This window comes from Chinchilla lanigera, unplaced genomic scaffold (genome assembly GCF_000276665.1).
Source record: "Chinchilla lanigera isolate Chin_1 unplaced genomic scaffold, ChiLan1.0 scaffold00169, whole genome shotgun sequence".
Lineage (NCBI taxonomy): Eukaryota > Metazoa > Chordata > Mammalia > Rodentia > Chinchillidae > Chinchilla > Chinchilla lanigera.
The window spans coordinates 1738847-1759909 of NW_004955570.1; the positions used below are offsets into that span (position 1 = coordinate 1738847).

General features: G+C 61.7%; 3 protein-coding genes across 9 annotated transcripts in view; 2 read left to right on the forward strand and 1 right to left on the reverse strand.

Annotated features, from left to right (window-relative positions):
• Window positions 1-8967, forward strand: part of Ntmt1 (N-terminal Xaa-Pro-Lys N-methyltransferase 1) — a 17407-nt gene extending 8440 nt beyond the window's left edge. Inside the window, exons 1-4 of one of the 5 annotated variants that reach the window (XM_005413627.2) lie at window positions 1563-1706; window positions 6200-6395; window positions 7091-7343; window positions 8186-8967. In XM_005413627.2, the coding sequence (XP_005413684.1) occupies window positions 6234-6395; window positions 7091-7343; window positions 8186-8442 (672 nt within the window). In that variant the 5' untranslated portion in view covers window positions 1563-1706; window positions 6200-6233 and the 3' untranslated portion in view covers window positions 8443-8967. Of the gene's footprint in view, window positions 1-1562; window positions 1707-4864; window positions 5180-5841; window positions 6068-6199; window positions 6396-7090; window positions 7344-8185 lie in introns of those variants that run through there. The other 4 variants (XM_005413625.2, XM_013509425.1, XM_005413626.2 and 1 more) reach the window with 4 other exon arrangements.
• Window positions 8968-9118: 151 nt separating this feature from the next.
• Window positions 9119-13882, reverse strand: Asb6 (ankyrin repeat and SOCS box containing 6). Of its 3 annotated transcripts, none has more exons than XM_005413631.2 (6): window positions 13614-13882; window positions 11970-12151; window positions 11142-11248; window positions 10944-11052; window positions 10501-10587; window positions 9119-10376 (listed from the first exon to the last, which is right to left on the reverse strand). In XM_005413631.2, the coding sequence occupies exons 1-6, from the start codon at window positions 13724-13726 to the stop codon at window positions 9709-9711; spliced, it is 1266 nt and encodes a 421-aa protein (XP_005413688.1). In that variant the 5' UTR covers window positions 13727-13882; the 3' UTR covers window positions 9119-9708. The 3 variants fall into 3 exon arrangements, with proteins under 3 accessions (XP_005413688.1, XP_005413687.1, XP_005413691.1); XM_005413630.2 differs by lacking the exon at window positions 13614-13882 and adding an exon at window positions 13370-13605; XM_005413634.2 differs by lacking the exon at window positions 10944-11052 and having other exon boundaries at window positions 10169-10376.
• Window positions 13883-18449: 4567 nt separating this feature from the next.
• Window positions 18450-20985, forward strand: LOC106147507 (the record flags this gene model as incomplete). The annotated part of the gene is given in 3 exon segments (XM_013509384.1): window positions 18450-18754; window positions 19648-19810; window positions 20699-20985. Coding segments are annotated over 3 exon segments (755 nt in total), but the record flags the coding sequence as incomplete, so codon positions are not given.
• Between the last annotated feature and the right edge of the window lie 78 nt (window positions 20986-21063).

Genomic DNA, 21063 nt, shown 5'->3' on the forward strand with positions numbered 1-21063 from the left:
TATGCACCCCCATGCCAGGCTAGCCCAGGTAATTATTTAGGGTTACATCCGGGCTCCGCTCCTTACTAGCCGTCCGACCTTGGGCCAGGCGTGAACTCCTAGCTGCGGGTGCTCAGCTCTAGAAAGGAGACAGTGCCCGCCCCTGAGCACCCAATGGTGCCACGTGACACAGGGCACTTGGTCGCCTCCAGAACGTGGGCATTGCAGACGCTGTGGATTGTAGTGCCCCACAGGAATCTTCCGTGCAAGGAGAGACCCCTGGGTACCGCCCAGCCCTGTGGGGTCTCCGGGTCTCCCTCCTGCCCCAGATTCAGACTGAAGGGGTCCCGGCAGTGCCGGAGCCAGTCTCAGCAGTGCAGGGCAAGCGCCCCATCCTCAGCGACAACCCCCACCCTGACCACACACTTCCAACGAACTCCCCCCTTAGACACGCAGCGCCCAGGTCCTCCCTGAGTTCTGACCCTGGGGATCTCTGACCTACAGGTCTGAGCTGGCTCCAGAGTGGTGTCACACCCACTGCTGGGCCTTCTGGGAAGGCCCAGTGAAGGGTCTGGAGAGTTTAGAACCCGCACCAGGTGGGTCAGTCCTTGGGGCCATCCTCCCGCCTGTCCTCTCCCCACCGCCTTTGGGGTCTCTTCAGGGTCAGGGTGCTCCACGCCTCACCTGGCCACCCGAAAAGCCTGGGCCCTGAGACCTGGGGGGTGAGGGGGCAAGGCTGTCGCGCCTTGGATGCCAGGGCTTCGGCTTCAGGGGGTCTTGGGGCAGCTAGGTCCAAGCCGGGGAGGGAGGCCCCGGGCCCAGCAGCCCTTTCCAGATCCAGGGAGCAACTTCCGGCCAGGACGGGGCATGGACACAGCACTCCTGAAAATGCGGAGAAGCAAAGCCAGCTCCAAGCCGCGCTTGTTCCTCCTCTTCCATAGTAGGCAAGTTTCTCTCTTCTTAGCCCCAAGGACAGAACAGAACTGGGGGACTCAGCAGCAGGCAGGGCTTTTCAGCAAGCCCCCACCTTAGCTTTCATTCCACTAAAGCAAATGCTGTGGCATGGTAAACCTAACACCAGGATGTGAGTTAGGGAAAATGAACTTTGTAAAATGAATATTGTCAAATTTTTTATTTATGAGAAACGGTCTCGCTATGTAGTTCAGGCTGGCTTTGAACTCACAATGTAGCCCTGGTTGACCTTGAACTCGCGGCGATTCTCCTGCCTCTGCCTCCCGAGTGCTGGGTGGGCTCAATATTGCCATTTTAACAGCTTCCGATTCCTGAAAGCCCACTGCAAGCACTGGGCTGAAGGCTAGACAACGAGTAATTATGACGCCCATCTGGCCGGAGAGGCCAGACTTGCAGCCCCCAAGTGAACCAGTGTATTTGGTGGAGGCGAGGAGATCAGACACCGCAGCTTGTTTAGATTCTGAAATCCGGACGGTCCTTGCTCGCAAACAAAAAAATCGAGAGCCCCAACGCTCGCGGGGCGGGGCGATCCGGATGCGGGGCGTGGCGATCCGGGCGCTGGGCGTGGCGATCTGGGCACTGGGCGTGGTTACCGGTGACCACGCCCGTGGCGCCCGGAAGTGACGTACAGGGACGAAGGCAGCGCGTGCCAAGTGGTGTCTCGTTTGGTTGCGGAGTAGCGGAGCCGTCGCTGCGGTCGCCCTCCCTTCCTCTCCCGCGTCCTCTTGTCCCCGTCCCGGGAGGCCCCGCCCGGGGTGAGTAGCGCGAGGAGGAGGGAGGGGAGGCGGCTGCCGGGAGAAGGGGGGCCCGACCCCAACTGCCTCGGGCCCCAGCCCCCCATGTGTCCCGGGCGCGTGCGCGTCGCCGGCTCGGGCCCCACGTGCTGTCCCCGGAGATCCGGCCGGACCTGGGCCGGGACAGAGGGGACCACGGGGAGGAGGAGGGGCGCCAGCTCTCAGAGCCTGGGTTCCGAGCCTCAGTTTCCCCTCCGAGACTCGTGGCGGGGGATAAGGAGAGCGCCGCTGGGAGGCGGGGTGTGAGGGATCGGAAGAACGCCCGGCACCGCCCGTGCGCAGGAGTTGCGGTCATAGTCAACCCCGGGCACAGGTGCAGCTGGAAAGACAGCTGTCGCCAAAGCCCTTGGGGCTGAGGTCAGCAGGTTTGCAGGGACGGCGTCCGGGTCGCCACCCACCCGCGGTGCGAGCTCTGCTCTCCGGTTTCTCTGTACAGTGAGGGATTGAAGCAGCCCTGGTCCGGGCTGCGACGGTGGGCTGGGACACCTGCTTTCCATACGGTCTCTCTGCCCACTCTGGGGGTCTGGGAACCGAGGAGGACGAGGCCACGTCTTCTCTAAGTGCACACAGCCAGTGAGCACAGCCGATTCAGACCTGGTGCATCTCGCTGTATTGGGCCTTTTTTTCTTTTTAATCTTCCCTCATTTCTATTTTGTTTTGTTTTTCCAGTATTTCATTCTGTTCTGTTTGTTGCAGTACTGGGGAGTGAACCCAGGGCCTCAAATTGAGCTACATCCTCAGCCATTTTTAGTTTTTATTTTGACACAAGCTGTCTAGATTTGCTAAGTCTCTGAGTTGCCCAGGCTAGCCTCAAACTTGGCAGTCCTCTTGCCCCAGCCTCCGAGATTCCTGGGATTACACGTGTGCACCACCACAACCTATTTTGGGGGTTTTTGTTATTGTGGTTGTTATGTTAGAGACAGAATCTCACTATGTAGTTCAGGCCAGCCTTGAACTCGCTATGTAGCCCAGGCTGGCCTCAACTTGTGGCAGTCCTGCCTCAGCCTCTGGAGTGCTGAGATTACAGGCGTGCACTACCACTCCCAGCTTTTTTTTTTCTTTGCATTTTTAAAGGTAGGGTCACACTGATAGCTGGCTTCAAACTCTCAACCCTCCTGCCTCAGCCTCCGAGTGCCACCGCGCTTGCTCCCTTTTTTACTTTCCATGGAGCATGTGCTTTGCTTTCCCCGCACAGATCTGGGGGACAGTTAACTCGCAGAGAGGTTTTATCTCCTGTTGCTTCCAGACTTTTTTAGCAATGTCGCATGGGGAGACTGAAGTGACTACAGGAGTCTGTTGGTGACAGTGTGGGCACAGCCAGATGGTGGCCCTGGGCTTGCTGGGCCCTGTGGCTGGGCCGCTCCTCACCGTGCTGAGGGCAGAGTATAGGTGACACCATCCCCTGCCCGACCTTGCTGTGCCCTCTGACTTCTCGCGACCTGGAACAACCTGCCACTCAGACATGAACCCTGAGGGCCACGTGTGGACAGGACAGGAATCTCATTTCCTTGTGAGTCAGTGCTGGAGCAGGTGTCAGCGTGGGCCTTGGCATTTCCCGGCCGAGCTGGGCCTCCCGGGCCGTTCCTAGAATCTGTGTGCAAGTGGATTCTTGTAAATTAGATTATGCAGGGACCCTGACATTTAAAGCAGTCACATCATAGGGCTTTTGGTAAGACAGAAAATCACACTGGCAAATCAGCCTTCAGCTTCATCGGCTTGGAATGGTTGGACTTTCGTCCATAGGATTTTCTTAAAAGTAGAAGATGGTCACAGCTGTATAAAACCCTTCTGTTCATCAACCAGCAGCCAATTAGCAAACCCCTGCCTTAAGCTGGACACTGAGATGGAGGTGCAGAGGGTCCTGTGCCTGCCCCTACCCGTCCTGCTCCCGGAGGCTTGCCGACAGCAGGGAGTGCGCCCCGGGAAGTCACCCCAAATTGTTCTGGTATTTGCTCCCAAATGAGCTTTTTGTTGGACACTCGGGTGCTGCGAGGGACATAAGACAAATGCGGTAGTAAAGCCCAGCATGTCGGTGCTGCCCTCGTCCGTGTGGAGCTTCCTGTCTGGTGGGGAAGCAGAGCTGAACAGAAAGCTGTAGTTCCTCAGGCTGCTGGGTGGCCAAGAGTGAGGACAGGGCTGGCGGCGCCCTGTCCTCCGGTGATCTCTGGAGGCTGACTTGGTTGCTGTGGACCTGCTGGCAGGGAGTAACAGCTTACTTGGCCTTAGGCCCTCAGACCCACCCGGTGACGGGGACGCTGGGGCTGGTGGGCGCTCTATCAGCTCTCGCCTGGAGCCTTGCACCTGGCAGCCTCCACATTCTCACCAAGTCCCTCGGTGGAGCGAGGGGCGTTGCGGCCCCTGTGCCCTTTCTGCCTCTAGGCCGAGGCTCCCGGACACCGGTGTGGAGCACGGTAGTGAGCCCCGGGACAGTGTGAACCGCAGGCCCCTCGGTCAGCGCAGTGCCAGCAGTGGCTCCTGTTGTGGCCCAGCTGAAGAACCTGCGGGGGCTGAGCGGGCTTCTGTGTGGGCGCAGAGAAGGTCTGGTGAAGTCACAGGCCTTAGAGGACAGCCTGGCGGGGCACACAGCTGCGGGCAGCTCAGCAGGCCGCCGCATGACCTTGTCCCTGAAGAATGTCCAGTCTGACACAGGAGTGGGCTGGGGTTGGGAGGTGGGGCCCCCCGCCCTGCGCCCCGCGGGCTGCCCAGGGAGCTAAGAGCTCTGCCAAGGCGGCTTCAGGAAGGCTCCTCAGGATGCGTATAGAGCAGTGGTGCGTGGGGCTGGGAGTGCGTGCAGCGGAGGGCAGGGGGGCGCGCTGCCGTTTTCCTGTCCGCCCTTCGAGTGTGCCGACCTCTCTGAGCAGGGGAGCCGAGGCCGTGTGCTGGTCCTGGGCCCTTTCCTCTTTCCTGACTTCACCTGTAGCCCCCGGAGCACCCCAGACTTAGGGGCTCTCCTTTCTTCTCTTCTCTTTCTCTCCTTTATTCGTTTTTTTTCTTTCTTTGCCCCTCTTCAGTTTTTTCTTTACAGGCTGAGAACTGGGGTCTGAACCCAGGGCCTGTGCACTGAGCTACACCTCCAGCCCTTTTCTGTCTTTTGTTTTGAGATGGTCTCCCTAAGTTGCCTGGACTGGGCTCAGACCTGTGATCTTCCTGCCTCAGCCTCCCAGAGTGCTAGGATTACAGACATGCACCAACACGCCCGGCTAGGCTCTTTCTTTTAGTTGTTTTTGAGCCGCATCGAGTTGCATGTGTGGGTTCTCTGTGAGCCTTGTGGGCCCAGGGCTTCGTGGCTTCCTGCTGGTGTTGTGCGAAGGTGACCAGGGAGAAACAGCACCTCTGCTCCTGCCTGGGCTCCATCATTTTCCTCCTGAGCCTCTGTGCAGAGACACCGTGGGGAATGGAGGAGGCACAGGCTGCGAGATTCGACAGGATTGCAGGTGGTAGGACAAGCGTCGGGTGGGGGGGTTCCCATAGGCAGGGAGAGGCCACAGCCATGCCACGCCCACAGCCCTCTGCTCTTCGAGACTCGGGATTGGTTTCCCGTTAGCGACAGCCTCGGTCCAGGGCATCGTGCATGTCCTCAGGGCCCGCAGAACAGGCCACCTGCCACCCTAGACTCGCTGCAGTGTTCCCTGCCCTGTCCTACTCCCCGCACCTCCAGCCTGCGCGCTACACTGCTGTGGCTGCTGCCCTGCACCGAAGTGCTGCACGGTCAGGGCTTGCCCTGGGCTGGCCCCACAGCAGGCAGGCGAGCCCAGGCTGGGGAGGGGCCCTTCCTCTGACCTCTGTGTCCCACAGGGCGGGCTGCTGAACCCGCACCCTTCTCCTGAGGGCACGGTGCGCGGCACACCCATTGCCAGGGCCCAGAGGTAGCTTTATGGTGCCCTCTCCGTCCATCCACTGCCGTTGCCCCCCTCAGACTGCACAGCAGCCAGTGGAGTTCAGGCTCCTTGGGGTGAGGTCTGCCCTACCAAACGAGAGCGAGACCTGGGCTCTGCCTGCCCAGCGGCCCTGTGCTCCTCTGCCGGCTGAGCCACCGCCTCCTACCCGCTGGCGGAGCTGTGACCTCCCCGGGATCCGTCCCTGCCCCATCTTGCAGCCGCTGCTCACCCTTGCCCTGCCGGCGCTCCATCCTCGGCTTCCTGCCAGGCTGGCTCCACTGTCGCCGCCGTGCTGCGGGGCAGCCTCCGTCCCCGCCTCCGTGTGGCCCAGGGTGTGAGCCCCGCCGGGCTCGCGCAGGCCTGCCCCTGCTGGAGCCCCTGTACCGGGTCCCCAGTGTTCTGCGAGTGGCGGGAGCAGGGGACAGAAATGCTCTGGACCACAGGGTAGGACACAGGTCTAGGACTCTGGAGGGTCCCCCAGGGTAGGAGCGGGCAGGCGTGTGGGCGCGATGTCTGGGGTGAGGCCAGCCCTCGTCCACGGGGCTTCCTGGCCGCTGACTGGTCCGTTCTTGTCAGGACAGCGCCTGCAGGCTGCAGACGCGGCGGCAGCATGACGAGCGAGGTGATCGAGGACGAGCAGCAGTTCTACTCCAGGGCGGCGCTGTACTGGAAGCAGGTCCCGCCCACGGTGGACGGCATGCTGGGCGGGTACGGCCACATCTCCAGCATCGACCTCAGCAGCTCCCGGAAGTTCCTGCAGAGGTTCCTGCGGGTAGGCAGGTCCCCCCTCGGGAGAGGCTCCTGCTCTAGGGGACACTGGGGCTGTGCACAGGGAGAGCCAGGGGACGGGCGGGATACGACCTTTACATGAGGCCAGAGCCGGGGTGACGCCAGGGGCACTGTGACTGCCCACATAGGCCAGGCCCGGCTGTCCTGCAGGACCTGGGCTGCTCGGAACTCCCCGCAGAGCACCGGAGGCCGCGCTGGCCTGCGTCCCCTCACCGCCCGTCCTCCCCTCGGTGCGCACGACCGCCACTCCTCCCTTCTGCATCATTCCACACTGCACTCCCGTTCCCTTGGGCTTAAGGAGGGAGAAGAGACCAGTGCATTTGTTTGTGTTATTACCTTTAAGCGGAAGCTTTCATTCTGGAAATGTGGGGCCCCCGCCAGGTGCAGTGGTGCACAGCGGTAATCTCAGCTGCTTGTGAGGCTGAAGCAGGAGGACTGCAAGTTTGATTCCAGCCTGAGCAACTTTATGAGGCCCTGTCTACGACTTTAATTTAAAAATGCCTGAGGGATCACTGAGTGGCATACATGAGGCTCTGGGTTCCATCCCCAGTGGGAAGGGTTCGTGGCCCAGAGGAGGGATTCCCCACGTTCACCCGGCCTGCTCGTGCCGGTCCTTACCACATGTGATGCTCGTGCAGGCAGGGGCCCTGTGAGTTACGTGTTTGCTCTGCTTCCCAGGAAGGCCCGAACAGGCCAGGAACTTCCTATGCCTTGGACTGCGGAGCAGGCATCGGGAGAATCACCAAGCGGCTGCTGCTGCCGCTCTTTGAGGTGGTGGACATGGTGGATGTCACAGAGGACTTTCTGGCCAAGGCCAAGACCTACCTGGGGGAGGAGGGCAAGAGGGTGAGGAATTACTTCTGCTGCGGCCTGCAGGACTTCAGCCCTGAGCCTGGCTCCTACGACGTCATCTGGATCCAGTGGGTGATAGGTGAGGGTCCTGCTGCCCTCCTGCCTCGGCTTCCTTCCAGCAGGCCTCTGTTTTGAGACAGATTTGTCATGTACCCTTGTACTTGTTCAAGATTGGCCTTGAATTTACCATGATCCTCCTTGCCTCAGCCTCCCAAGTGCTGGAATTACAGCCGTGCACCACTATGCCTGGCTAGGGGCAGTTTTCTGTTGAGAAACTGCAAGTGGCTCAAGACCTGCATTCAAAGAAGGGCACCTGAGCTGTGTGTGGGCTTGCGGGTTGAGGATGAGACATCTGAGCCGGGCTGTGCCTGCTGGGCGCAGTGAGCCATGCTGTTTTCTCCCATCCTGCCCGCAGGCCCTCACTGCTCACCTAGAATGTGGTGTCCCTGGCTGGGACCTGGCACCAGGCGCAGGCCACTGTGGCCATGGTTAGGCCAGGCCCAGAGGGAAAGGGGCATAGGACGTGGCATCTGGCAGGGCCAGGAGGAACCCTGTCGGGCTCAGCCCCAGCATCAGGCTTAGTGCAGACTTTGTGCAAGTGACTTGGTTTTTTTTGGTCCTAAGAGTTGAACCCTGGGTCTTCATACTGAGCTACATCCCCAGCCCTTTTTTATTTTTGAGATAGGGTCTTGCTAAGTTGGCCATGCTGAGTTTCAACTCGCCATCCTCCTGCCTCAGCCTCCCATAGTGCTGCGGTGACAAGCATGCACCACCATGCCCTGGCCCAGGGGAGTTGAAGGTGACTTGTAGGTGACTTCTGAGCTCATTCTTCTTACATGGAATGGGGCTCGGGGGTGAACCCCGCGGTAGCCTGCAGACCCACACAGTGCACCCCAGTAACCGTGCCTCTGCCCTCCCCAGGCCACCTGACTGACCAGCACCTGGCCGAGTTCCTGCGGCGCTGCCAGCGTGGCCTGCGCCCCAATGGCCTCATCGTCATCAAGGACAACATGGCCCAGGAAGGCGTGATCCTGGACGACGTGGACAGCAGCGTGTGCCGCGGCCTTGAGGTGGTCCGCAGGATCGTGCACAGTGCGGGGCTCAGACTCCTGGCCGAGGAGCGGCAGGAGAACCTCCCGGACGAGATCTACCACGTGTACAGCCTGGCGCTGAGATGAGACGTGCTGGCCTTCAAGCCGGACCAAGCCCAGGCAGGGTGAGCAGCTGGTGGGGCCCAGGCCGCGCCCACAGCTCCAGCTCGGTGTGGAGAGCCTTAAACACCTGTCCCGCCCACTTGCCTACACTCCTTCCCGGGCACAGGCCAGGAGGGTGCCCGTGGGAGAGGCCAGGGCTGCTTCCCCTGAACCTGGCACTCCTTGTGCTGGACTTGTGGTCACGCCAGGGGCCTTGGGCCTGGCTGCCCTTCACGTGCTTATGCGGACCAGAGTGGGGAAGATGTGGTCAGCGCCCAGGGGAGGGACACCTGCACCTCCTCTCCCGGGCGAGCCCGGCATGGCACCTGCCATGTGGCACTGCTCACGTTCCACGCCCTTCTGGTCACAGGATGCTGCTGGCCCTAAAGGGGTCGTCACAACAGCCTATGGCCGGAGATGTGTGTGGCTTCCTCTACTGCACGTGGGGGCTCCCGTTTGGGGGACACTTTCAGTCAAATAAAGGGTGCATCCCTGTACCGTGGTGGCCAAGCTAGTGTGCAGTGCTCTGTGGGGATGAGTGCCAGGCCCCTGGGCAGCTGTCCCCCGAATGTCATGTCTCCCGAGTGCCATGCGCTCAGGGCCGTGCTGGGTCCTTCATACCAGACGGCGAGGGAAGGGGCTGGAAAGGTACACAAGGACCCCAAGGCCAAGAGAATCACTTTAATCTGTGATATAAATACGCCACTTCGCTGCCTCGGCTCTCTCCCAGAGGCCTTTACACAATTTGCGGTGGCCAACCGCGTGGCCAGGAAGTGGCTTGGAGGTCTGGCCCTAGGCTGCGCAGCAGGTAATAGGCCTGGTGGCTGGCTTCGGGAGCCCTTGGGATACGACTGTGCCACCACCATTCAGCAGAAGGCATCGTCCCCAGGCCTGGAGTGGCAGCAAGGGGGGGTGCCTGTGACACCTCCGGAAACAGCAGCCTGGGCTGGCCTTGCGTGTCTTCTCCGCCACTCAGCAAAAGTACTTCCGGGAGTGACACTGGAGTGGGACAGGGCCTGGCTGGTAGGACGCACCCTGGCTTCCTGCGGCAGGCTCATTGCATCCCACATGGGACTTGGGACCCCAGCCCCCAGCTCGGGGTGCCTGGACTCTGTGCTGCCTGCTCCCGAAAATGCCCAGGTGCTCCCACCCTGTGGAGGAAAGGACGCAGGCTCCCCCAGGCTTCCCCACGGGACGGACCCTGCCCTCAAGCTGACGCAGTGCCCAGACCCGCCACCTGGCCGGCTCCCGTCAGCTGTCCTCCTCAGCCATGCCGCTGTGCTCGCTGAGGAGGAACCACTTGAGCCTGTCAGGCAGGGGCAGGGCCTTGACCTTCGTGTCCACCGGCCACGGCTGCAGGTGGAGCCGGATGTGCACGCGGCACAGGTGCTTGAGGGATGGGGGCCGGAGCTCCAGCTGCCGCAGGGAGTGGTGCAGGGCCTGGATCTTGTCGGCCAGGCTGCCCACCGGGTGGATGTCAAAGTTCGCGGGCAGCTGGAGCCGCCGGGAGTTGGTCACCATGAGGTCCAGCGCAGTCTCGGCCTTGCGCAGGAGGTCTGCGTGGCTCTCGTCCTCGGCGCAGCCGGGATGCGAGCAGAGCCTCTCGAAGATGATGTGGAAGCCAGACCAGCAGGATGCACCGTGCAGGGAGCAGTTGTAGGCGGCCCCCGACTCCAGCAGGAAGCGCAGGAGCTGGAAGTGTAGCTTAAAGCTCTTGAGGCAGATGTGCGTGAGGGACTCGTGGGCCGGGCACTCGCTGGGGTCGGCCCCGTGCGCCAGCAGCAGCTGCGTGACTTGGAAGCAGAAGCGGTTGATCATCTGGGCCTCTTCCTTGTCCCCGCCCACGGTCTCCCCGAGCAGGAAGATGATGCAGGTGAACACAGTGTCCCCATCTTTGGTGGTGGCCTTGACATCTGCTCCTGGAAGAGCCATTGGAAGAACAGGATGGGAGGCGGCCGTGGGCCTGGCCAGCAATGCAGGGGGTGGGGCAGAGCCACTGCTGGGGGCAAGCGGATGGGGCCTGGGGACGTGGCCGAGCCTCACCTCCCTCCAGCAAGAGCCGGATGTTGTCTGTGTTGTGGACCTGCACTCCGTCGCTGCTGGCCAGAGCGTGCAGCAGAGCTGTCTTCCCTGAGGAGGCAGAGAGGGTCAGGAAGGGCTGTCAACCCACGGGGAAGGGTAAAAGGAAGGGGCTTACCGGGGCTGGGGCAGGAGAGGTAGTTCTGTGCACCCCGAGTGCTACCTCAGACCTGGCCGGGTCTCCCAACAGGAAGCCCCTACTCCTGGGAAGCTGGAACTTGCCTTCTCCCAGGGGCAGCCCCTGGGGACAGTGACCACACAGCCTTTCCAGGGCGACCACCCCACCCCAGCTACCTATGTGCCAGCCATGCCAGACTGTTGGCAGGGGCTGGCATCCTGCTGTTCACCTAGTGTCCTCACCTGGGCTACCTCACCCCAAGCCACCCATTGCCCGCAAAACCACCCACCATGCTTGTCGGCTGCGTTGACATCGGCTCCCAGCTCCAGCAGGCGCTGCAAACATGGCAGGCGCTCAGGCTCTTCGCTGGCCAGGTCCAGGGGGCTGCTCTCATGGATCTGAGCCCAGAAACACCAGCCGGGTTGGCCCAGGGGCTGCCAGGCTGCTCGAACCCCATCCCGCCCACAGCAGCAACACCCACTCATACCCGGTCCCGCCGGTTGATGTCAGCCCCGTGGCGCACCAGCAGCTCCACCATGTCGGGCTGGTTTCGAAGGACAGCGATGTGCAGGGCCGTGTAGTAGGTGACTGGGTCTGCAGGAGGCCGTGCTGCAGTCAGCTCAGGGCCAGGCCCAGGCCCCACCTCGTAGCAAGTAGTCAGGACACAGCTGTCCCTCAGCTGCTAGGACGGGCGTCCCAGGGGCTGCTCCTGAGCCTAACTGGGCCTCAGCTTCCTCTCCTGTCTAACGGGGCCATGAAACAGGGCCTCCTCTCCTGGGACTGCTGGAGGAAGCCGGCAGTGCGCAGGTTCTCAGGGCCAGGTACCCACCTAGGACCTCAAGATCCCCCCACTACCCCTGGAGCCCAGAGCCCCTAGCCTCTGCCCCACTGCACCTGGGTCAGCAGAGCCCCATCACTCCCAGGGCAGCCCTGCCAGCTGACTCTCCACCCTCCGCCCTGGCTGCCACCCGGGGAGGCAGGAGGTTGGCCTGTCGGCTTTCCCGGCACCATCAGCCGGGAGGAAGCCTGCACGTTCTTGCTCCCCCAAAAGTATGAACAAAGTCATAGAAGAGCTCAAAGTGGGGACAGAAAATTGCCTTCCCGCAGTGCCAGGCGCAGTGCCTGCAGCCACACCTCCACACCCACAGGAGGGGGTTCGCCTGGGATGGACACCCAGCTACAGCCGCACAGGGCCAAGGCAGAGCACGCTGGCTCAGGGGACAGGTGCAGAGACCCACTGGGGAGCCACAGGGGCAGCCCAGAGAATTGAGTCCCGCCAGCGCTCCAAAGAGGACAAGGGTGCTGCCCCGCTGACCTTCGAAGTTGAGGTTGGCCCCGCTGCGCAGGAGGACAGCGGCCGCCTGCGTGAGTCCCAGCTCAGCCATCTTGAGCAGCGCGTTGCTCACGCCCTCCTGGTAGAACGGGGAGTGGGCCTTCTTCTCCAGCAGCTCCCCCAGCACGTGGAGCCGGCTCTCCTCACTGGCCACGTACTGATGCCTGGGCGGTGAGAGGGGACCCGCTGAGGGAGGAAGCAGCGTGGGACTGGCTGCCCCAGGCGTCTGGGTGGGGTGTTCTTTCATACCATGCAGCAATCACCCTGAAAACAGCTGGAACCGAGGGGCAGGAAGGCTTCCCAAGGAGGTGTGAGACAGAGAAATGGCCGAGCTGAACTGACAGTCCATCTGTCCATCCTCCCACCCCTGAGGACTGAACTCAGGGCCTCACACAACAGGCAAGTGTCCTAACACTGAGCTGCTTGCCCAGCCTTTTTAAACATCATCCTTTGCAGACAAGGTCTCCCTGCGTTGCCCGGGCTGGCCTAGAACTTTCAATCCTCCTGCCTTGTAGATGGTACTACAGGCGGGTGCCACCATCGGGCCGCGCTACACCTCTTAGCCTGCAGCAGGCTCCTCCCTTGGGCTTGCTGCCAAAGGACTGGGTCTGTTCAGTTGTCTTCCGAGCTCCGCAGAGAATCTGGCCTCACAATGGGGTGTCGGACTGAGGGGAGCCCTGGGGGTCACGACCCACAGCCAGACAGACGCTCATTCCTCAGGAGCCCCACTCGGGTCACTGATCCTCTCGGAGCTGCAGGATGCCAGGCCTGTCCTGCAGCAGAGCCTCCTCCGGCTGAGGCCTTCGCAGCCCTGCGCCGACCTCTGCACCTTGCCCGACTAGCTCTGACCACCATGAGCTGCTGTGCTCGTCCCCAAAACTAAGCCAAGGTCAGCTCCGAAGCTTGCACGCAACTCCCACAATGTCCCCAACTCCTTCCAGCTGCCAACTCCCCCGCTGGCTGAGGCTTCCCTTCTCTCACAGCGCCCCTCCCCCTCGCCCCCCAGCCTCACCCACCTGCACCCCTCCAGCTGACTGGTACAAGGCCCCCCTTAGTGCAGGGGCAGGAATCAAGCTCCTCCCTCCGCTTCCATCCCAGCGCTAAACCGGCATCTGGACAGAGTTCCTGCAAGGCGTCTGCAGTTCCCCACAAACGCCAGCAGCCACCACCAGCACCCCTCAGCTCCGGAAACACCCTGCACTGTATTTGCTCACTGAAAGGTGGCAGAGCTGGCGTGGTGGGAAAGAAATTCTCTGTTGCCACCAAGTCCCCGAGAGACTGCTAATCATCCCAGGCTGAAACTCCGGGGACACCCCGCCCCCACGCCTCTCTGCTCCTCTCCACCGCGCCCCACGCATGGCGCAATTTACCCCAGTGCGCACCACGAGTGCCAGCGCCGCGGACGATGCATGGGGACGACGCTCCACGCCTTCCGCGCACTGCACGGAGGGCTGCGCTGTCTGCACACATGCAAATTCAGCTCATCATCGCCCTGCTCGGGGGTGAGAACTGCGGCGCTCGCGGCCTCCATCCCGCTCCCCTGCACAGGGCGAGGCCCGGCGACGCCTCAGCCTCCGTCCTGCTGCCCCTTGGCACCGGCCTGGGTCGCCGCGCCGGGCCGCTCACCCGTCCAGGGGCTCCTGCCGCTCGGGGTCCTGGATCCCCAGGGCGCCCAGGATGGCATCCACCAGCGGCTGGTACTCGAAGATGATCCTGCGGAAGCCGTGCAGGAACGGCATCGTGGCGGCCCGGGCGCGGTGGTGCAGCCGCGCCTTCTGCTCCGGCCGAGACGCCAGCAGGGCACTACCGGCTCCACTGTTCCCTGCCCCGCGCCCGTCCGGGTCCACCGCCCAGGCAGCCGCAGCGCGCCGGAAGTGATCTTCAATCGCACTTCCGGTCCGCGCAGACGCAGGAGCGTACTTGGACCCACAGCGCCCCCTGAAGGGTCGGAGGACCGCGGCGCGTCTCTGGGGCAGATCTGTGGCTGTCCCAGATGTGGCTCAGCCGAGCGTCGACGCGGGCTCGATCCCAGCAGGATCCCAACTCCGGGCGGCCCGTCTTCCCACCCCAACCCGGCCGTCCTGCCCTGCCCTGCTATCCCGCACGCCGCCGCTGGGCGCCGTCCGAGCTCCGCCCACGGGGAGGGTGTGAGAGCACCGCCCAGCAACCCGGGGGGACCGAGCCGCAGCGCCCCAAGCCGGTCGCGGCTGCCGGCCCAGGACGGGACTAGGCACGTCGGTCCCCACGCGGCACGCTGTGGGCAGTGACGAGCGTCCTCACACACAAACACACACTGGCCTGGGGGCAGCATCTTGGTGGGTCACCGAACTTCCTTCTGTGAAATGGGGACTCTCGCGCCCGTCCGAGATCGGGGTCCAGTGCCCCGAGGGTGTCGGGGAGTTGAGCCCAGCAGCAAAGGTCCAAGGTGGGACCCAGGCATCCTCCCTCAGGCCACTGCTTGGACGTTGGGGATCCCCAGCCCCACAGCCGAGGCCTGACTTCTGGCTTCAGCCCGATTTGTCTCATAAACATTAAACAATGGGCAGAGCAGGAACCTCTGCCACAAGCAAAATTGACTTCCCAAAACAAGGCCGTCAAAAAGCGTGCCCGGGGCCAGCCATGGCGTCCCGCAGCCAGCATGCACGACAGGGGCTGGATAATTGCTCCCTGCATAGTTAGCAAGGCTGTGCAATCGAGTGACAAGCTGTCAAAGCCCCCCAGGCAGTCAAAACCCCTAAAGGGTCAGGGAAGGAAGCAGCCGGGTTAAGTCTCTTCAGGGCTGGGCCAGCTTGGGTTTCCCGTGGCAACTTCTAGTCACCTGTGTTCAAATTCAAGGTGGATGTTCCCTATTAAAACGGTACAGCTCCTGCCACTGCCAGCTTCGGAGACCCTGGGGCTGGGCACCATTAGCCCACTCTCTCTCTTCCGTCTGCCCATGACCTCATTTCTTCGTCTGGGTCTCTGTCCAAATCATGTCTTCCTTTCTGAGTGACCCAATCATTGGACCTGGAGCCCCCCAGACTCAGCGTGACCTGCTGTTAAATTGATCACATTTGCAAGAATTCCTTTCCAAATAAGGTCCCTTAGCTGGGCGCGGTGGCCCATGCCTGTAATCCCAGCACTCGGGAGGCTGAGGCAAGAGGATTGCCGTGAGTTTGAGGCCAGCCTAGATTACATGGTGCGACCGTGTCTCAAAAACAAAGAAAAAGCCAAATAAGGTCACTTTCCAGGTACCCAGGCTAGGACTTGAACTTCTTTTTGGAAAACAGGACACTATTAAGGGCATTATAGTACCCAGGTATGGTGACACACGCCGTAATCCCAGCACTCAGGAGGCTGAGGCAGGAGGATCACTTTGAGTTTGAGGCCCACCTGGGCTACACAAGCAAGTTCAAGGCTAGTCTGGACTACATAGTGAGACCTTGTATCAGAAAAACAAAAACAAACTAAACAATTAAGGCCATTATAATGGCAACACTAGGCTTGGGCCTTCTGGCCTGACAGTGCTGGATGTAGTTAAGAGCTCCTGATATCACCCATGGGATCTGCCAGCCAAGGGCTGGGAGTAACCACGACACAGTTCCCTGTGTTTATGGAGCCCTAAGAGCCAGGCCCTATGCTGAAAGTGGGACCTGTGGGTCCCAATCCAGCAAAGCCTATTAAGTAGGTGATATTACACCCCATTTCTGGAGCAAGGAAACAGGCTCAGAGAGGTCTGGGGGCTTACACAACACAGCGGGGGGACTTCAGCCTCCCTGTGCCCCCCTTTGGCACGCAGGGCCTCACGGTTCTCCTGCACTGAAAGGGAGCTGGACGTGCAGTGGGGGAGCTGACCTCTGCCCTCCCACAGAGCTTGGGCACCACCCTGGCACACAGACCTGTTGCCCGCTGTCCCCCAGGCTTCTGTTGTGCGAGGACCCCCGCCCCTGGACTGCCCGCCTGTCAGCAGAGACAGCCTGGGTTCCTCCGCCTGCCTCTTGCTAAGGCTGTCACTCTGAGCCCATTTCAGTCCTGACCCTTCCCTCCCCTTCCCTTGCCAGTGCCCCCATGCCCGGCCCAGTCCAGCCCTTCCTGCTACCCAACTCCAGGGTTCTCAACCCGATAGGACTCTTGGGGACCAACACCCAGTGCCCAGGTCCCCAGGGAAGCACTCTGTCCTAGGCACGGGCACAGCATTCACACATAAGGAGCTGTCAAAAGTCAACAAGAAGGCAAAGCCCCATTACAACATGGGCAAAGAACATGCGCAGAAGAGCCGCAAGGACAAAAAAAGTCTAAGAAGAAAAAGAGAGATGGCCAGCTGCTCTCCAGCAGGGATAACAGCTAAAAGATAGGACTTGCTGCACGTGAGACCCTTGTCATTCAACAGAGCAAATTACAGAAGAGGGGGCACAAATTTGTGTGCGATCGATTTGGGGGGTTGTGCATGCGCGTGTGTGTGCATCTGTGCACGTGTGCGTGTGTGTGAATGGTCAGATTTCATCCTTGAAAGTCCCATGCTGAGCTGTTATAGGTTGTTATTTCTGGGACCCAGGAGCTTTAATCTTCTTTCTGTTTCCTGTGTCTTCTACCTTTTCTGCAGTGAGTGTTTTCAGGGCTTCGAGAGGAAGGATCCCCCAAAGATTCATGTGATGAGGGCCTGACCCCCAGTGCCGCATGTTCCACACAGGAGTCTGGAAAGGTAGCTGAGCATGAACCCACACATTTGTGAGCTCAGAGCTGAAGGGGCTCCTGGAGGTTGGCAGAGGCAACTGGGGAGATGGCTTGAAGGGCACATCCCGAACCCACTCCTTCCTCTCTGGCTCCTCCCTCTCTCTGCTTCCTGGCCATCCTAAAGCGAGCAGCTCTCCTCCACCAGGTCCTTCTGCCACGCTGTTCCTGCCTTGGAGCCCGCAGACCTTGGGCTGAACCCTCCGAAACCATAAGCCACAATGAACTTCTCCCCAAAGCTGCGTGTCAGGATTTTGTGCTGGCAATAGAAACGTGGCCAGTGCAAGTACGTCTTACCTGAGACGTGAAACCTGCACTGGCCCTGATGCTCCCCTGAGCTGCAGAGCAAGAACATGAGGCGAGTCCACGGCCCTCCTTGTCTTCCGTGTCTAACCACTGATGATGCCCCTGGCAGGTGACTCCCCAGAGGCCTCCTGCACCCACCTGGGCTGGCTGTTGGGATTCCTTGAGTTGGATGGGAGCTCAGTACACATCAGTCTTGAGTCTTCGTGACACTTGAGGCATTAGTCATAGCAGGACGCCCGTGTCATAGTTAAGAATGCTTCAGAGGGGCTCACAGGGGAGCCCCTGCTCCAAGAGGACACCCCCAGCCCAGCCCAGCCCTCCCTTGCTCTCTGCCTCGATGTCACCATCTCACACTCACACACACACACACACTCATACACTCATACACTCATACACACCCTGGCTCTCACACACGCTCATGCTGGTTCATAACCCACACACGGCCACCTGCCCACTGACTCACAGCCATGCAGTCACGCACACACACTCACACCATGCTTCCTGGGCAGCCTGAGAGTGCCCCATTACCCTCTTGGTGCCCAGGTCCCCCTGAGAAGGAGCCGCAGCCGGGCCTGTGCCTTAGGAAGCCTCTGGGCTGGCTGTAGAGATGCACGCCGTCACCCCAGCCGCTGGGCAGGTGGAGGCAGGATCACAAATTCAATCCCAGTCTGGCCAATTTAGTGAGACCTTGTCTCAAAAAATTTTTTAAAATTATTTTTTAAAGGGCCATGGATACCGGGCATGGTGGCACACGCCTATAATCCCAGCACTTGGGAGGCTGAGGCAGGAGGATCATTGCGAGTTTGAGACCAGCCTGGGCTACAAAGTGAGCTCAAGGCCAGCCTGAATTGCATAGCGAGACCCTGTCTCAAAAAGACAAAAAAAAATTTAAAAATAAAATAAAAAAATAAAGAGCCACGGATGTAGCCCAGTGACAAGGCCCTGGGTTCAATCCCCAAAAGTGCAAAAAAGGGGGCCCTCGAGCCCCCCTTTGTTTTCCTCCATTATCCTCTCTCCCTCTCTCTCTCCCCCTCTCTCTCTGTCTCCCTGTCTTTCAGTTGGGCAGCCTTCTCACGCACCTGGGTGCAGAGCTGGGGGCGACAATGTCTGAAGTGCCCTCGCAGGGCCACGCCCCCACTGCCCTCCTTTCTGCACTGCTATGACCCCAGTCCGCTTCTCCCTTCCCTCCTGCCCTACAGCCGGACCCGCCCTGACCCCTGACCCTCAGGAGCGGGGCAGCAGGCCATTGGCCAGGCCTGGAAGGACTTTCCTGTCCCCCGGCTAGTCTGCCCTCCCCAGAAGCACCAGCAGGATTTCAGGGAGCTCGACGCCCAGGGGTGACCGTCCTTGGGATTCTGTTCCAGGGCTGTCCTGCCTCTGCCTCCCTACCGCCCCTCTGGCCATAGCCCTGCTCTCTGCCCCAGCCACCTGGCGCTGGATCCAAGCATGGGCTCTGAGAGCCACTCAGGGGCACTGAAGGTGTCCCCTCGGCCCTCGGGCCCTCAACCTGAGATAGGAGGGCGTCTGGGGCCTCACTCAGCCCAAGAAGGGGGCACAGGGGAGAGTCTAGCAGATGAGGGTGCGGCCATGAGCTCACAGGGAGTGGGAAACAGCACAGGAAGCGGGGGAGGCCTTCGCCTTCCAATGCTGCCACCCTGCCTCAGCCTCCGGCCCCGCCCCGCCCCGCTGAGCCACAGTTGTCCTTCGGGGTGCGGGTGCCAGGAAGGCCCAAGCCCGCCCTACTCTGGCTGGTAAGAGACCCCTGTGCCGGAGGCCCTGCCGGCCCCCACACCGGCCTCCATCCCGGCAGGCCGGCTCCAGGGACAGAGCTCAGGGAGGGGACCGCCGGGCACCCTCCGGCCTGGCCCACCGGGGCCTCCCTTGGGGTGGGGGAGGAGGAGGAGCGGGCAGGGTGCCCTGTGCTCCCGGCCCCCGCCCCGCCCCGCCCCGCTTGGCCGCGGTGGCCGGCAGGAAGGGCCCGCGGGCCATCCGTCAGGGAGACAGAGCGGCCAGCACTGCCCGGCCGAGGAGGGAGCCGGGAAACCTGAGCACTGAGAAGCCCTCCTGGCTGTCTGGGGGAATTTAATTAAATTGCTGGAGAGGCTGCGAGAGGGGCCACATCTGGAACCAATGTGTGGGCTTCGATCCCTCCCTCCCCTCTGCTCCCCGACTCGCCGCTGTGAAAGGGAACCCGGGGAGGCCTGGGAAAGTGGCGTCCTGTCCCGCGGGCCGGGCTCCGGCAGACGGCGAGGGGGACGGCAGAGACCGGAGCGGGAGTCAGGCCGGGCGGGAAGAAGGGGCCGCGTGGCCGGGCTGCAGGGCAGGGTGGCTGAGGACGGGGGCGCACGGCCATTTCACAGGTGCGGACAGGGAGTCCCCGAAGGCAGGGCTTCTGGAGGATCGCAGGCCCGCTCAGGCGCCCTCCCTCGCCTCTGCCCTGCCTGACAGGCGGGGAGGCCCCGGCTGGGCAGAGCCCGTGTCCCTCTGTGTAGGGGTGAGGGAGGTGACTCTCTCCAGACGTCTGGGCTCGTGGGCGGCAGCGCCAGGATGATGGTGGTGGTGATGACGGGTTGGGTACTAGACACTGAAGCTTCGCATTGAGCTTCATGCCTGGCCCGTCCCTCCCTTTTTTATCTTGGGACAGGGTCTTAGGTCTCCAGGTTGCCCAGGCTGGGCTGCGGGCCTGGACCCCCGGCCTGGACCCCGGGCCTCTCCGGCAACACCCCCACACCGGCTGCTGCTTGCTCCGTGCTTGCTGGTGTCAGGCACAGGGCCGGGCTCTATGGCAGTGGCAGCGTGGACACGAGGTGCTGGCAGGGACAGGGACGGGACCGGGACGGGACCGGGACGGGACAGGGACGGGACAGGGACGGGACAGGGACGGGACAGGGACGGGACAGGGACGGGACAGGGATGGGACAGGGACGGGACCGGGACGGGACAGGCCAGCCTTGCCTGGGCAGCACTGGAAGCTGCTGCGGGTCAGGAGCTGACCGCAGGTGGGAGCAGAGGGGGTGGGCTCTCTGGCCTGTGAGTGTGGGTGTCACCTTTGGGCACGGGAACGGGGAGAAGGTGGCCCCCGGGTCCCCAAGGCGGAGTCTTGGCCCCAGCCTCTCTTTCAGCCAGTTTCTGCCCCTGCTCCAAAAGCTTCACCCGTCCAGGCCCAGATCCGTGGCCTGAGCGGCTCCCGGCTCTGGCCAACGGGGCGGTGGGACACAGCCTGGGGTGACACAGACTCGGGGCCCTGAGGAGGCCAGCTCTGCACCCTTTCTTTCTCCTTAAGCCCAATCCCGGCTCCTAAAAGCCAGCTCCAGGCTCCCTGCTTGTGAGTGGCGTTGGTCTGCACAAGGACGCCTCTAGCGGGACACTCACCCCGGACAGCTGGGCCCGGCCGGCTCCACCTGGGCCCCAGTGTGTCCCTGCAGTCCAGCCACAGCAGGCAGAGCAAGGGGCTTGACGAAGATCTGTGCGACAGATGTCCCAGGTCCTCGGGGCCTGCAGAGTGGTTTAAAGATTTGACTCAAGGCCCCTGGAATCGAGGGGAAACTGAGGCACGGTGAGACGTGGCCTGCTGAGTACGGCTCCTCCTTCCCTGGAGAAGCCCCCTCCCCACATCTCCCCCACCCCCGTGAGCCCCTGATCTTCTCGCTCTCTGTTTTGCTTTATTGTTGAGACAGTATCTCACTGTGTTCCAGGCTGGCCTTGAACCTGCAATCCTCCTGCCTCCGCCTCCCAAGTGCTGGGACCATGAGCCACCGCAAATGGCTTCTCATTCCTTTGTTCTTTCTCAGTCTCAACTCAAAAACCTCCAGGGGTTGGCTCACCACTCCACCCAGTGTGGGCTGGGGGCCCTGAGTTTCAATGTGGTCTGGGTAAGAGCAGAATGGGTCCTGTCCCCCTGCCCTGCTACAGCTCCCAGAGCCAGGAGGATGGTGATGGTGGCTGTCACTGGAGAAGTGGCCTGCAATAGCAGATGTGGCCACACAACCATTCGACATAAAAGACTGATAAAGACAGGAGGGCACTGGGGTGGTGGGGCATCCGGCGCACAGGAGGCTGA